Source organism: Didymosphaeria variabile (assembly GCF_027946475.1).
Source record: "Didymosphaeria variabile strain IMI 356815 chromosome Unknown scaffold_3, whole genome shotgun sequence".
In the NCBI taxonomy this organism is placed as follows: Eukaryota; Fungi; Ascomycota; class Dothideomycetes; order Pleosporales; family Didymosphaeriaceae; genus Didymosphaeria; species Didymosphaeria variabile.
The window spans coordinates 3,844,519-3,860,487 of record NW_026611622.1 but is presented as its reverse complement, the minus strand read 5'-3'; the positions used below and the strand labels follow the sequence as shown (position 1 = coordinate 3,860,487).

The following is a 15,969-nucleotide window of genomic DNA, read 5'->3' as shown; positions in this document are numbered from 1 at the left end:
ACCTACTGGCAAAACCCCCGCAACCCAAAGCGCAGCTGCAGTCTGATATAGGGATAAATATGGCCGTGTAAGTAGTAGAGTGTTCAACAAAACATCAAATTGACTCTACTAGGTGGTGCCAACGATGCGACAGAGCGTTCGGGACGTATCATGCTCGGAGCCAACATGTTCAGGACTCTCCGCGACACTACGAGTGCCCTGAGTGCGACTTCGATGGCGAAACTTGGGAGGAGCTGCTGAATCATTGTCGTGAAGACGAATGCCGCATAGTGTGTCAAGGGTGCGACGACGGAAAAGGCGCTCATTGGGATTCGGATGGCGACGCCTATTGGGAGCACGTTGAAGACTGCCACGTCTGCACCACTTGCGACCGTCATTTCGACAGCGAGAGCAATTTGGATCAAGTAAGGCGCCGCATCTTCGTACGCATAAACGATGACTGATCTGGCACAGCATGGCTTGACTCATCGCGCCGCTGAAATCGAGTGCTTGGGCTGCTACCGCAACTTCAAAACATACGGCGGCATGGTGAGCACCTTGTCATGCTCTGTGGAGATACTAGTCTGATTGTGTAGATCATCCACCTCGAGTCTGGTGCCTGCGAGTCTGACATCGACTACCTGGACCTCAACTCCTCGGCAGCCGAGTGTTACTCATGGGCTCAATTCATTCATACAGACTATCGCGACGATATGTTGGCCAGCTGTGACCTCAAGCGCATGTATCAAGGAACGGTCTTCCCCTACAAGTGCCCGGACTGCGACTCAGGCTTTCCCAAACTCTCCAGCCTCTTTCAGCACGTCGACTCATCAGCTTGCGACCAGACGCTGAATGAGGGTGCAATTGGACACCTGAGCCGCTTCCTACTCAGCCGATATGGTTGATCGACCAGACCGTCTTCGAAGGAAGGCGAGAACAGTACTTGGTAACAAGACATTGGTACGGTAAAAGGCTAGAACGACATACCGAATATGAGAAAAAGGAGTAGGAGAAGCTCCCAAATTAGCAGTGACCTTCGGTCGGGCAGTTTTCAAGCTTCGAACGAGGAAGTAGCAATATAATACAGTGTAGCAATTTTATCTTAACAAGTTGAGGATTAAGTGTGCATCAGAGGGATGTAGGGTGGACAGGCATATGCGATCTATGACTTGTCAGGGGTTGTAAGGCATTCCTCACGTCTTCGTGACGGGGCTACATCGGTCTAAAAAGCTGGGAAGAGTTGGGCATCGTTTTCGAGCCGATCTACAGGTGCGCCCAGTCAGAACTTTCGGTTTAGGATGCAGGGTAGATTCGGACACTTGTACACAGTACAACAAACGTCACCAAAATCGTTAAAACCTTCCTGCGCCTACTTTTAAAAATGTGAGCAAGCACCAGAAAGAGGGATCGATTCCTCTATCATTGAGTGATCACGATTTTGCAAGGGTAAAGAACATGTCGACATCTCACTGATGTGAATCGCGATCCAAGTCAATTTGTGAAGGACAATGTAATTGTCGCACTCAAATTGCACACGATGGCAGCCCTATCGTGGCTTGGCCTACTGACTCCTTTCAGGTACGTGGCATTCATAAACCATGTCCAGTCCCTACGGTAGTGCACCTGGGCAGGTTTCGTCATGTACCCTGCTGTACGTAAGACGCATAGAATTAGTTAGCTTGACGCGCGAGCTTGATACGCCGCCGGAGAGCGTCTCCGGCGCCAAAATTTTGTGCGGACAATCGTCTCACTTCGCCCCGTGCCGCAATTTGCGCTTTCTACCAAGCCCAACAAGTATTGAAATCGGCGAGACTCTTCTCTGCAACCAAGGTGTCATTATTGCGATCTTCTCTCCTTAGCATAGTTCGGTTGACAACCGAAGTTCGCAGCACAAATGCGGGTCAGGTGCCGCATCTCATCAACGGATAAATGATTCATTGCGCTTCACCTGTCCACAGGTCTCTGCGCCTACGCCGCAAGATCGACATTGTCACATCCTTCGTACGGGTCGCACTGCAAGAACGGAACGACGTATAAAACCGTTAGCTGCCCCCACGGCGCACGGGCTCGGAAGACTTCCCCTGAATGTGCATGCACGCATGCCGGCCGTTGGAGATTGATCATGCGTCGCACATCTGGAGATTATGTACCAGGCTGAGTGATGTAGCAGAGTCGGGCCGCTGCCATCCTATACTTTATGGTCGTTCTCCTGTTCTGCAGAGGTCTAGTTATTAGCGGTGACACCACCATGCTTGCGCTGATATCCGTTTCCTTCTAGAAGTCTTCTTCGAAAGTCCGTTTGAACCCTCGGGAACTAGTGCTTAGACCTGGTGGACCACTTCGGTAGAGAACAACAAGGAGAGCCTAGCAAAGCAGACGACGGGCACCGCTTCATTGTGCCAGTGATCACCGTACGGCCCGAGTTTGTAAACTTGAAGCTGCGTTAGCGCGTTGTCCAATCTTCTCCCAAGAGCCTTTGCGGCGACACAACCGACATTGGCGCAGATGGCAGGCTTGTTGTGTTTCAAGGTTCCAAACTTGTGGCCCTCTCAATATTTGCTGACCCGAAAGACCTTGCGAGAAGATCTGCGACCCTACTCATGCGTGGAGTGCATGACATGGACTCCCGTTTGCCGCGTAGCCTCCCGTAGCCAGGATGAAGTGCCGCCGATAGCGCCTGCACTTGCCAAAAGTCGTCGATTGGATCCCGCACATCAACGCCTTGGTCAATGACCTGGTAGGATCCTAGGCCCATGTCCAAATCGAGCGAGCTGCGTCTGGAGGATTCCCCTTCACACGCACAGTGGGCTGAGAAAAGGCCGTGCATATCCCAAATCCTTGTTGGCGGCACGAATCGCACTGCCGCTGCCGCGTGCACAAGGGACCTGCGGGGGACTCTTCAAAATCCACACTCTTCCCGCGCAAATTTCTACATCAATACCATTGTGTTACTGTCCAATAGCTACCGCGAGGACCGCCACCGTTGCAGCCACTTCCGACTTCCGACTACCGACTTCCGAAAACCAACATTGCCCACTATGGTGCAAGCACTTATATGCTTGTTCAGCAAACGCGAGGATCTTACCTTCAACGAGTTCAGAGAAGCTATGGAAACTCGATTTGTCCCGCTACTGGAAAAGCTCACTGGTCCTCTGTTTCCACTCACATATTCACGACGCTACATCGCCGCAGACGGCAACGCAAGAGAAAGACATAGGTCGGGCCCATTGGGGCTTCCCTCATTGATAGTTGGCGAGGCAGAATCAATAACCTGGGTGAGTCAGCTTTTCTGCTGTCCTGTTATGCACAGCAAGGCACCCTCTGCTATATCATTACTGTGTTGTATGATCACGTGAAGTCATGCTAATGGACACTACAGGACGCTCTAATCGAAGCGACATTCGAGGATGATTTGCACCTGCAACAGTTCATGTCATTCATCAACGAATCTGAAGCGGCGGAAGAGCTGATGGAGTGCGAGTCCAGCTTCTCGGATAGTGGCAGACTTCGCATCATCGTAATGGAGAACAACGTGTCCGCGTGAACAAGACTCGGGGACTAAAGACTTGGTCGTAGAGAGTACATAGACACTACTGAGATCGAGCATATCATCAGAGGCGTTCAAGAGGAGGTTGGATATTGGCGAGCGACGCAAGCATTTGGGCGATTTGAGTCATGGGTGAGCATCTCCTTCGAACGATACCAACAGTTTTCGGTCTATTCAGTATTGGCGCGTGTTTCCTTGGGAATGATGCTTGCAGTGGGGCGGTTAAGCCGCTGTTATATGGGGGGAACGGATTGATAGCGATATTATGTCGGGAAATGTAATACATGCAGTTGTTTGAAATTGTTATTCTAAAAAGTGCACAGCGGGCGACATCGCAAATCAAATCGGTCTCCTCGCCGACATGAGAGTCGGTCATATTGTATTAGGTCACAGCTTGGAACACATACTATAGTGTAAGTTACCCCACGCTATAAGGTTAGGCACTTATAGCTGGCCCCTGTCTTAACAAGAAAGACTTGGGATTGGTCGGCCACTGTGGTGGCATTGAAGGATACTTTCTGCAGCTCTTAATTACGCTGCTCGTTATCGCTGTCCGACTCCGCCTCTGAAGGAACAAAGTCGTAGCTTGTGGCCTCTGTCTTGCTTTGTTTCTATAGCCCCCCCCGGACAGCAACCTCTTTGTCTGCAAAGGAAAACTTTTTGAGACAGTCATGCGTTGTTTTGCGCTAGCAATGGATGCCACAGCAACAATCACTGACAAACCACTCTGTAGCGACTGTCCTTTGTGCTCCTAGCTTGGAACAATGTGTAACCTTTTGCCACGATGCTGTATATAAAGACATGTCTTTGTTGAGATTCTCTTCGGAAAGCGGTGGATCGCTCAGAGCTTTGTGCGCCTTTAAGCCATCCGGAGTACGTTGCTTCCGCAATGAACCATCCATGGAATGGGACAAATACTTTGCAACAAAGGTACCCCCGAAAACGGGGCCCTTCGCTACCAAATTACACACCTCAACAGATGCAATTTCCCAAAAAAGATATCAAATGGATTCTCCAAGGCAGCATAAGCTCGGTACTGATGCCTGACCAAGCCAACTATTCCTGGTTCAACATTCTTTACCAACGGTAGTGTCCATTTTCACGAAAAAAGAGAATTCTACTCTCAATCTATATAAACACATTCATAAACTTCTGCAAGGAAAGAAAACTTCGCACTCCACTCTATCCGAGAACCTGCACAACCAATATTATACTCTCAACTACTAACATGGCTTTGAACCACAACCCTTTTATTGAGCTGCTGGCTGACTGCTCCTTGGAAGATCGAGATGAAACGCCACCACCGACCAACAATGAATCGCAGGACGATGAATTTGTTTACTACGAAAGCGGCGAACCCTATTACAAATGGGAAGTCAACTCCTTCAATGTCGCTGAGTTCGAAGAGAGGTACGGCAACAGGCCCATCTTCACTCGGGAGTTCCTTCGATATATCGCAAAGAAAAAGGACGACGCAGATTCAGCGCTACAGAAAGACAAAAGCCTGACGCTGTTCCATACGCCTAGGATTGAGGAGCCGGGACATGGTGACCGATTCATCATAGGAGAGGTGCGTGACAGCCACCACTACGACGATGACATAGTCAGTGTACGATACCTATCCCGTGTTGAACTGCACCCAGAGTTCCAACAGCTTCGTCGAACCTCGGAATCCGTCGGTTTATTGCGAGAGTATAACGACGATGTTGATACGGAGGGCGATTGGCTGCCAGTGCCGTTCGCGCTTCAATTGGTCGAACGAGACCAGAGTACATATCATGCAGACGTAAACAAGATGGGAGAGTGGCGAGACCACTTGCAGCAAATGAAGAAGTTCTGGATAAACAGCAAAGCTTGTAAGGATATTGGGGATGCTATCCTTGGATGCCCGATTCCTGTGCAACGCATAGTATGCTTCGGATTAGGAACTTTGCCGTTTGAAGCAAAAGACTTTAACAGGGTATTGGAGCACTTGATGGTCCTTCAACTTGCCGAACTGCTCGATGAGACCAACAAGGAAAAGGGTTCGTCAATTTCGCCCGTAGAAGTCTTCCTCCAAGATCCGGCATACCAGAAGAAGGATCGACAGCTTCTCCAAGGACTGCGACAAGGCGTCAAGTTCGTCGAAGATCCCCAAGGCGTTCTTGCGATCGACCAAAATACGTTGGTAATCGGTGCCTTTGTACCGACTGCTTTTCCGCTCATGCAAATCATGGCGGATTCGTTCGAGGAGGGTCAGGGTCCGGCTGCCTTTTTGATCGATAACATCCAGCGCAGGTGCGATGAACCCGGCATGTACAAGAGTAATGATCGACTTTCACCACGCGCGGAGCACATGGTGGAAAACTACACCAAGCACTCTGGCGTTTTTTCAAAAGAAGCGTTGCGCAAGGAGCTCCAGGAGGCGCTAGTAGGACATCCGCGGTATTGGATGGAGTCCATGGGCCTTTGGACGAGGAAGAAGGACGAACAGGCTCCTGCAGGAAAAGCTGCTCCTTGATGACCCTATTGAGCATCTTGTCCAGCAATCGCGCGTTCACGTCCAGTATAAACATCCTTCTAATTGGCACGACGATGTTTCGTGTTGTATACAGCCTTATAAGAAATGATATCAGTAATCTACTCAATGTTGTAAATGCAGTTCAACGTGATACAACTGCTACTAGATTTTAAGAACTGTCTCCCTGCTCTATTAGGCTGTTTATTGTCTTTTTGACAGCTTGGTGCCCCATTTTAACGTCTACCAGGCCCAGAATATAGACTCAACAGAGTCTGGCCAATGACTAGCCTCGTATAGTATACAGCTTGGCTGAAATTCAGTGAAAGAGGTACCCAAAACCATGATAAGGTGGGGGAGGAACTTTTGTAAACCAATGATAAACGCATTGTGTCCTGCACGTTTTTAGCTGACATCTTCTCGTCTACCTTCGCGACGGTTTAGCCTGCATCTTGAAGGGCGTCAGCGATATGTCAATTTACGAACGTCTGTTATTTTCCATTCGATCAGAGCCACAGAGGCTGCAGGAATAACTCGGACTCATACCACATTGTCCCGCCGAGATCAGGTCGGCTATGCAGTGAACGGTTAGCAAGTAATAGATGGCATTATGGATCTTGGGGTAATTTACTCTTTAATGAGTGTCCAATGTTACGACGTGAAATAGTATCATTGATGTTCACACGCAAGATACCATACGTATGCATGCTACCGCCATGAGATCCGAATTCTATCTTCAGTAGCCATAGTGGGCTGTGGTAGTCGTGACTTGAACAATAATTGATGTTAGGCGTATGTGGTGGCTAGACGCGATCGTTAGTCTAGCCCGCTGCCTCGATACACCACAGTGGCCGACACGAAAATGTGACTTCTGCGCGCCAGGTCCTACCTCTCGCGCAAATGAGAACACAGTCCATGACTTCAGAGTTCGTATCATAGCTCAAGTTACCTTAGAGTAGACTATCTTAAATGTGAATTGTAAACGCTTTATCCTAAGAGTTAACACAAGAGCCTCCGACAGTCCAGGTGTAAGTATCTTGTTGCTTTGGATGCTCGTTGCCACCGTCACCGTGTTGAATATGGTGGGTGGCAAGCTGTTCGAAGCACCTTGTCTGCGAGACATAGCACAAGAGAAAACCGAGAACAGCAGGAAGCTTAAGCTACAGCAGTACCACGCGTCATGGTACCTTTAGACAAGTTTTCGCTGTAAGATCCGAGTGCTGTCGGCTTCCGCAGAATTTAGTCTGGGTAAGGGGTGCTCAGAAGATCGACCCAGCGCTGTACAGACCTTTGCTTCCTTCACTGGCACTGCCGCACGTGACTTGCACTTATCTACACAGTATGGATGACCGAGACGATATAATAAATAGGATTAAAGGCATGTCCGTCATATCGCGAATAAACTCCGTACATTGCGTCCGACAGATGTAAATGAACTCTGATGGTGAGCAAGTGAGATCTGTCGCCACGATTTCGTCCATGTCTTTGACTTTTACTCTACCAGTACAAGCACTCGGCGCTAGTGAGTGGCACGTTTTGAGGCTGAAGTAGCCCTGATACAGAAGGCGGCGGCTTAAGAGATGTTTCACTTCACTGCGAAGTTCGGTCGAGTGGCACAGGGCGTTCTCGTTGGCGCGCGCGGCAAAAGCATGGCTTCTCGCTCAAGAAGATTGGGGACACGGTGGTAATATCGGTGGTGACGGCGCGACGCATTGGTGAGCAAGACGACCGAACCCAGGCGAAGGCGGCGGAAGGAGCACGGACCCGCCTTCCAGGCAAGCATGGCTTGGCAGCGAGCTCTCACCAACATCATCGCCGCTAGATCCACGGTCGGAGCTCATATAAACCACGTCTCGCCCCAACTGCCCCATTCATCTCCACCCATCAACCCCCCCCAACTGCCTCTTAAGCAGGCTCATTCCACATTCCGCGCAGCAAACAGGTTCTGCGTCACACTCACACTGTCATTTTCCACCTAGTCAACACATAGACCGCGCATCATGTCGGCTGAGCCAGATCACACAAAGCCCAAGGTCGACCTGTCCAAGTAAGTTTGCGGCGCTTCCAGCCTCTCTATCCTCAGCTACAGCTACTGACATGATCAGGGACCCCTCGGGCGGCGAGCACAAGACTGTAGGCAAACTCTCCGAGAGCTCAGCGATGAGCACCGCTAACCCGCCACAGGACGACGAGGTAGCAACAGCCATTCTCAAGAAGAAGAAGAAGCCCAACTCCCTCATGTACGTGAAAGCCGCTTGCACATGTAGTCCGAAGGCGGAAACTGACAGCTTCGCAGCGTTACCGATGCCGTCAACGATGACAACTCCATTATTGCCCTCTCCAACAACACGATGGAGACGCTCCAGCTCTTCCGTGGCGACACCGTCTTGGTCAAGGGCAAGAAGCGCAAGGACACAGTCCTCATTGTGCTGGCAGATGACGACCTCGATGATGGCTCCGCGCGGATAAACCGAGTCGTTCGCCACAACCTGCGGGTGAAGCACGGCGACGTTATCACCATTCACCCGTGCCCAGACATCAAATACGTGAGTATCTCATCTGGTCGAGAGAAAGTCGACGTTTTGACTGACACCCTTGCAGGCCAAGCGCATTGCTGTCCTTCCCATTGCCGATACCGTTGAGGGCATCACTGGCTCATTATTCGACGTTTTCCTTGCGCCATACTTCCGCGAAGCATACCGGCCCGTGCGACAAGGCGATACCTTCACAGCTCGCGGTGGTATGCGACAAGTCGAATTCAAGGTTGTGGAGGTCGACCCACCAGAGTTTGGTATCGTTGCGCAGGACACCGTCATCCACTGCGAGGGCGAGCCGATACAACGCGAAGATGAGGAGGGTAACCTCAACGAGGTTGGCTACGACGACATTGGTGGTTGCCGCAAGCAGATGGCCCAGATTCGAGAGCTTGTTGAGCTGCCACTGCGACATCCACAGCTCTTCAAGTCCATCGGTATCAAGCCGCCCCGTGGTATCCTCATGTACGGCCCGCCCGGTACCGGTAAGACGCTGATGGCTCGTGCTGTCGCCAACGAGACTGGTGCTTTCTTTTTCCTGATCAATGGACCCGAAATCATGTCCAAGATGGCTGGTGAATCAGAATCGAATCTGCGAAAGGCTTTCGAAGAGGCCGAGAAGAACTCACCGGCCATTATCTTCATTGACGAAATCGATTCGATCGCGCCCAAGCGTGAGAAGACGAACGGTGAAGTCGAGCGCCGCGTGGTTTCTCAGCTGCTCACCCTCATGGACGGCATGAAGGCTCGTTCAAACGTGGTCGTCATGGCTGCCACTAACCGCCCGAACTCCATCGACCCTGCCCTGCGTCGTTTCGGCCGTTTCGATCGCGAAGTTGACATCGGTATCCCTGACCCCACTGGTCGTCTCGAGATTCTCCAGATCCACACGAAGAACATGAAGCTTGGTGACGATGTCGACCTACAGACCATCGCCGCTGAGACTCACGGTTACGTTGGTTCCGATTTGGCTTCCCTCTGCTCTGAGGCAGCCATGCAACAGATTCGTGAGAAGATGGATCTCATCGATCTGGACGAAGACACTATTGACGCTGAGGTTCTTGACTCTCTTGGTGTCACCATGGAGAACTTCCGTTTTGCTCTCGGTGTCTCCAACCCGTCTGCTCTGCGCGAAGTCGCCGTCGTGGAGGTGCCCAACGTTCGCTGGGAGGATATTGGTGGTCTCGAGGACGTCAAGCGCGAGCTTATCGAGTCCGTCCAATATCCTGTCGATCACCCCGACAAGTTCCTCAAGTTTGGTCTGTCTCCGTCTCGTGGTGTGCTCTTCTATGGACCACCTGGTACGGGTAAGACGCTGCTCGCCAAGGCCGTTGCCAACGAGTGCGCTGCCAACTTCATTTCCGTCAAGGGTCCTGAACTGCTTTCCATGTGGTTCGGTGAATCCGAGAGCAACATCCGGGACATTTTCGACAAGGCTCGCGCTGCCGCACCTTGCGTCGTCTTCTTGGATGAGTTAGATTCCATTGCGAAGTCTCGTGGCGGATCTCAGGGCGATGCTGGCGGTGCTTCAGACCGTGTCGTCAACCAGCTCCTGACCGAGATGGACGGTATGACATCAAAGAAGAACGTTTTCGTCATCGGTGCTACCAACCGTCCCGAACAGTTGGATAACGCTCTCTGCCGTCCTGGACGTCTTGACACTCTTGTCTACGTTCCTCTGCCTGACCAGTCGTCCCGTGCCGGTATCTTGAAGGCTCAGCTCCGCAAGACTCCTGTTGCGCCCGATGTCGACCTGGACTTCATTGCCGCCAACACCCATGGATTCTCTGGTGCCGATCTTGGCTTCGTTACTCAGCGTGCTGTCAAGCTTGCCATAAAGCAGGCTATCTCTACCGAGATCGAGCGCCGGAAAGCTCGCGAGGCTGCCGGTGAGGACGTTGACATGGAGGACGGTGGCGACGACCCCGTTCCCGAGCTCACCAAGGCACACTTCGAGGAGGCCATGCGCTCTGCCCGTCGCTCTGTCACCGATGTTGAGATCCGCCGATACGAGGCTTTCGCTCAGTCAATGAAGAACTCTGGCGGTTCAAGCTTCTTCCGCTTCCCTGATGGACAGGATCCCGCCAACGAGCAACAGAACACTTTCGGGCAGGCTGGTGAGGACGAGGATCTGTACAGCTAGGGGTTACCGTCTTACGTTCCCTGAGTTTATCTGTCGGTCTTCAACACGGTTCACGGATTATCACCACGATGGATTAATGTCGGCGCATCTCTTCACATGTGGAATGGTAGTCTAGTTCATGCATGCCACGGGAGGTGCTTTCGCCTTCCTGGCTAGAGATGTTATATTGGTAGTTTGGAGATGGATTGCGCGGAGGAGCGTGGCTACCGATCTCAATGAAGAATCCATAATGAAATTTGCATGTTTAGAAGTAACACTTGAGCCTTGCTATCTTGACTGAATTGTCGTGACTGTGTCTGTCATTGAGATGTGCCTAAATACCATGCTCGTAACCAGCCACCGCGGCTCCCTTCCGACTTATTTGTGCCCGGGGATGTTACTATCACGTGCTCTCTCTCGCGGACATCAAGATCGGCTGAAAACTTCCGAACGAACAAACGTTGGCAAGTGACCTGTCGGATAATGTGTCCTATGTAATTCACCCTGCAGTGTCTAAAGTTACAACTTGATACTACCCTGGCAGGTTTACGCAGAAGGGGCCGACTTCCTCACACAGGTAAAGACAAACACTATAAAAGTTCAAATTCGCATGTGCCGGTAGTATCTACTACCTAAAGCGTCGTGGCACGCTGCCGTGCTACTCACGATACGCTACTCTTGCCGCCCGCTGCCTGCCGTACAACGAGGCGGCCCCGCTTCGCGTTCCTGAACAAACCCCACGAATTCCAGCGTCCAGGGACCAGGTTGTAAGCGTGGAGCTTGATAGGCCTAGACCTTTGGTTTGGTGGTGGTCTTCATTGGTGGACACGATTGGACCTGCTGCGGTGAACGCGGACGGTGGGTATCAACTCGTATCGAACATCACGAGGTTGATGGAGTGATGTCGATCAGGGCCATGGTATTGGTGTTCTGTGATCGGCTGGATTGTGGCATGTCCTGGGGTTGCTCATCATGCTTTCGTTGGGCCCTGCACGTGGTTTCTTTTTCCCGGATATGCTGCTATAGTAATCCTGCTGCTGAGAACGGAGCTGTTGAAAGCAACACTCTGCTGCCCAAGGCCCTCGCTGCCGAAGATTTTACGGCCGAGTCTTTTCTTGAGTCATCTCTAGAGGACTCGTGATGCAGATCACTTCGTGTCAGCAGTGATCTCGCAGACTTTGTTGAGCTCTTTGACAACGGTCTTGGCGCCCTCCTTGGTCACGCTGGTCGGCAGGGCGAGGTTGTAATCGTCGCTCTCGCTGCTGTGGCCGTTGACCCCGTTCACACCGTTGGCGGCGTCCTTGTTCTTTGCGGCCTGCGTGTCGTGCAGGACCTTAGCTTCGACTCTTTGCAAGATCTCTGGAAAGGTGGAGACGCCTTCAACACGCAGCAAGTGGTTGATGTAGGCTCTGAGGGTGGCCTTGAAACCGGTCGCTTGCATCTCATGGTTGAGTGTTTCCTCGATGTTGCGGATGCCGGCGCCTGAGAGCAGGGCAGCGTAGATGTCGTTGCGGACATCGTCAGGGAGTCGTTCCTGGGCCTGTGAAGCAGTCATGGTGATGGGCTTGCTGTCGGACATGGGGGTTCGGGCGCCGGATATGGGGTTGGGCGTGAAGTGTTGGTGTGTGCGTCGGCCTGGGATAGTCGGGCGGCTCGCAGGCTGGCAACGGTGGGATGGCCGACAGTGGAAGCGAGGCGGGTCCCGCTGGTTGGCGAGCCGTCAGGATTGCGCGAGCTCGGGCTGCCGATCGCCAGGCGGTGAGTGTGCAGCTTGCAACGAGAGTTCTCTGGCTGCCCAGAGGTGTGGTTGGCTGTCGGCGCAGGGCTTTTCATCCAAGATTGCGTGTGCGCGGGCTGTGATGGCGACCCACTGCCTAGTGCGCGTCGTCCGGCTGTGGGCTTGGGCTGGGTTTGTCCATTTGCAGGCGCGGAGGGCTTTGTGGGAATTGAAGCCAATACTTTTCTTATTGGGAGCCCGGGGCAATGCTTGGCTGACTGCTTGCAGTGTGCTTGCCGCCGAGGGAGCGACTACTGCACTGTACACAGTATTCGTCTGGCTTGTCGTTTGCTGAAGCCTTCTGTCTTGTGCTGCGTTTTGGCTAGACCGCTGCCGTGTTGCCGTGCTATTGCCTCAGAGACTCATCTGCTGGAGAAGCAGGAGTCAGTCCGTGTAGCAGAGGAAGCTTTGCTGGTGCTTGCAAGTGCGCCGCCGACAACAACAACGTGCCCGCCTCCACAACCACAAAGCCCACTCCACGCCCACATCCACGCCCACGCCGCCGCCCACAGGCTCCCCGCGCGTGCCCGCCCTGTTCGCTACCGCCGCATGTCTATCTGACACAGGCCTTCGAGCTTCGACGTTCCAGCAGCAGCGAGTGCCAGGCCGCGAAACACGCCTAGTCAATCTCGCTTCGTCTCAGCAGGGTCGTGGATGCCCAGCGCAAGAGACGTAGCGCCGGGACCTCCACTTCACTGCACCTCCATCGAAGCACGACAACGGAGACCAGCGCGTCCTGCTTCAGCAAGCAACCAAGTTCGAGGCCTTGGCGCCGCCGTCCCATCCTCCGCACCGTAGCGCCGCGAGCTACTTCCCCGCGTCACCCGCCATGGCATACACATCCAACTACCACGACGACTCCGACGAGGACTACGAGGCCAGCGACGAACACGAGCGAAGCGTCATCCAGAGCCCGACCCTCCCCGTCGATTACGCAGAGAGCTCGCCCACATCGTCCGGGCCCATGAGCACCGAGCACACGCCCACCACCTTCACGCACTCGCGGGACAGCAAGGGCAGCCCCACTGGCCTGATAACAGAGTGGACCAAAGGGCAGGTCGCAGACTTTGTGGCTGGCTTGGGTCTCAAGCAGTATGCGGACACCTTCATCGGTAGGCAACTTACATGGTAAACGTCGGCGGCAGCCTGCTAACTGGTTCACAGAGCACGAGTTCTCGGGGGAGGTGCTCGTCGAGGTGCAACATGCCGAGCTCAAAGAGATTGGTCTTCACAGCGTTGGCCACCGGCTCACTATCCTCAAGGGTGTCTATGAGATCAAAGTAAAGCAGAACATACCCATCGAGCCGGATCACTACGTCCCGCTGTGTACGGCCCCTTGCACTAGATACAAGGCAATTGCTAACAGCTAGCAGCCGCAGATACGTCCGCTCAAGACGCTCCGCCCACACAGGAAGACTTCGCTAAGGTCATACGCGTAGTGCAGGCACGCGACGAGCGATTACACGCCAGCGAGATGGAGATACGACACCTGAAGGAGGACTTGAACCGGGTGCTCGAAGACTACAAGAAGCTCCGTGACGAGACCCTCGCCATGGCTCGCGCATACAAAGACAGCCAGCAGCCGCTGCCCACGCCTCACGACCATTCTGTCACGTCGCCCCCGGCTGCAATGGGAGGCGTGGGGAGCAGTCTGTCACGTAAGTTCTCTACCAAGAGACTTTTCCTTGCGTCTGGCCCGAAGAACCCCTCTCCGACTATTCCGGAAGGGCGCGCCCTGGTCGACAATTCGTCTCTCGATCCTTCCGCAGCAGCTCTGGCAGCATCCTCACACCTCACAGCGTCAATTGCCGGCGGCCATCAAATGTCGCCCAATGCCGTTCCGCAGCCCTCTCCTACCTCTCCCGCATATCAAACCAACAACCAGAACCGTTCCTACAATTCACGCAGCGCACATCCAGACCACGATACGCAGAGCTGGTCTCGGGATAATAGCACCTGGTCAGATTCAACAATGACATCAGAACGAGCACGTAATACACCTGCGCCGCTTAGAGCGCCAATGCGGTCGAATGCCGCACCAACGCCCAACCCTGACGACCGCGATCCACCACTCTCTGGAGGTACCATGAGCTCGAACCCCCCCTCCGCACAATCATCCTCAACCAACCCGCAAGTCGAAATATTCAAGTCGTTCCGCGTGTCCATCGACGATCCATGCCACAAAGTCCTACCTGTTGCACTGAAGAAGTACAACATTACGGCTGACTGGCGACAATACGCTCTGTACATTGTCCATGGCGACCAAGAACGATGTCTGGGCCTGAATGAGAGGCCTTTGATATTATTTAAACAATTAGATAAGGAAGGTCGCAAACCCATGTTTATGCTTCGGAAACACGCCGCACCTGCCGAAGGCCACGTAAGCACTGTTGGCGGGAACGATATAAGAAGCGTAGGCGGTGGCACCGGCAGTTTCGGATGGGATGGGAACAACAGAGGAGTCCAATTACCTGGAGGCGTTTTATAAGCTCCAAACGAAAAGCTTCAACGACGTCGCCGTTTCCATTCACAGTATATTTTATCACGCACTTGAAGAACTGGATTGAAGAAGGGCAAAGACCACGCATTGGACGAGACGACTCACATGGTCATTGTGCGCAGCCACAGCACCGCTACTCTTGCCTTATATGGCCGGAGAGAGATGCAGAAGCACAGAGGCAGGACGAGGAAAACTGGTGTGGCCCTACGCAAACGACGTCCGCGATCTGCATCGCCTATAACGGACCCCTTGCAGCCGGACATTCACAATGGCGAGCTACTTCCAGATAATCACGGTTGTTGCTTAATGTAGCGTTCTTCAGTTCCGTTGTACGGCGCCTTTCGGCGTTGTTGTTCATTTGGGTGGGGCGGCTTTGGCAGCGCAGTCTTCATCGCCATGTTGTCACGATTGGGAGGTTTCATCTATGAGGGTAACCGAAGAAGGAGAGAGTGATGTGTTGTATGTGGAGGAAAGCATTTCCGGCATGATCTACGGCTGTCTTGTTAGAATTGCAGCGCCTTTTCTACTTCATGGCTTGCATAGCGAAGTATTTGAGTTGCGAGCAAAAGTTTGGAATTCATGTGGATGGTGCTGTTGATTCGAGGGGACAAGATAGGCGGGTGTAGATGGGTAGAGGGAGAGAGGAGGAATAAGAGGTCGTAACAATATCATCATATTGAATATCCAGTACACATACGACCCTTCGCAGAAGCCTGAACGAATCGTAGTGACTGGTTAAGAGTGGCAGCTGTCGATACAAGATCAACATGGTTGTGGTGCTGTTCCTGCATGATGGGCTGGGGTATTGTTTCAGCGCCAGGGGAGTATGGTAAGCTGTCAAGTCTAGCCGGCGGGGTGCAATCGTTTACTGCTTTGAGAACTTGGTCGCGACAACGTGTGATGAAATTGTCTGTTGAGGGTACGAATGCACGCTATAGACTAAGTGGGTTTGTCACACTTGGGTGAAACGCACGACGATGTGACTTCAAGATGCTAAGTTAGAGGCACACCGT

General features: G+C 52.7%; 6 protein-coding genes across 6 annotated transcripts; 5 read left to right on the top strand and 1 right to left on the bottom strand.

Annotated features, from left to right (window-relative positions):
• Window positions 1-435: 435 nt before the first annotated feature.
• On the top strand, window positions 436-884 carry N0V89_004602 (uncharacterized protein; the record flags this gene model as incomplete). Its single annotated transcript, XM_056213386.1, has 2 exons — window positions 436-528; window positions 576-884. 2 exons carry the CDS (start codon window positions 436-438, stop codon window positions 882-884), a joined length of 402 nt encoding a protein of 133 aa, XP_056073694.1.
• A 2,133-nt stretch (window positions 885-3,017) lies between these two features.
• On the top strand, window positions 3,018-3,523 carry N0V89_004601 (uncharacterized protein; the record flags this gene model as incomplete). The annotated part of the gene is made up of 2 exons (XM_056213385.1): window positions 3,018-3,254; window positions 3,359-3,523. 2 exons carry the CDS (start codon window positions 3,018-3,020, stop codon window positions 3,521-3,523), a joined length of 402 nt encoding a protein of 133 aa, XP_056073693.1.
• Window positions 3,524-4,754: 1,231 nt separating this feature from the next.
• N0V89_004600 (uncharacterized protein) lies at window positions 4,755-6,026 on the top strand (the record flags this gene model as incomplete). Its single annotated transcript, XM_056213384.1, has 1 exon — window positions 4,755-6,026. The coding sequence occupies one exon, from the start codon at window positions 4,755-4,757 to the stop codon at window positions 6,024-6,026; it is 1,272 nt and encodes a 423-aa protein (XP_056073692.1).
• Window positions 6,027-8,023: 1,997 nt separating this feature from the next.
• Window positions 8,024-10,700, top strand: CDC48 (AAA ATPase cdc48; the record flags this gene model as incomplete). The annotated part of the gene is made up of 4 exons (XM_056213383.1): window positions 8,024-8,070; window positions 8,129-8,263; window positions 8,320-8,569; window positions 8,625-10,700. The coding sequence occupies 4 exons, from the start codon at window positions 8,024-8,026 to the stop codon at window positions 10,698-10,700; spliced, it is 2,508 nt and encodes an 835-aa protein (XP_056073691.1).
• Window positions 10,701-11,826: 1,126 nt separating this feature from the next.
• Window positions 11,827-12,258, bottom strand: N0V89_004598 (uncharacterized protein; the record flags this gene model as incomplete). Its single annotated transcript, XM_056213382.1, has 1 exon — window positions 11,827-12,258. One exon carries the CDS (start codon window positions 12,256-12,258, stop codon window positions 11,827-11,829), a length of 432 nt encoding a protein of 143 aa, XP_056073690.1.
• Window positions 12,259-13,285: 1,027 nt separating this feature from the next.
• Window positions 13,286-14,944, top strand: N0V89_004597 (uncharacterized protein; the record flags this gene model as incomplete). Its single annotated transcript, XM_056213381.1, has 3 exons — window positions 13,286-13,568; window positions 13,621-13,782; window positions 13,830-14,944. The coding sequence occupies 3 exons, from the start codon at window positions 13,286-13,288 to the stop codon at window positions 14,942-14,944; spliced, it is 1,560 nt and encodes a 519-aa protein (XP_056073689.1).
• Between the last annotated feature and the right edge of the window lie 1,025 nt (window positions 14,945-15,969).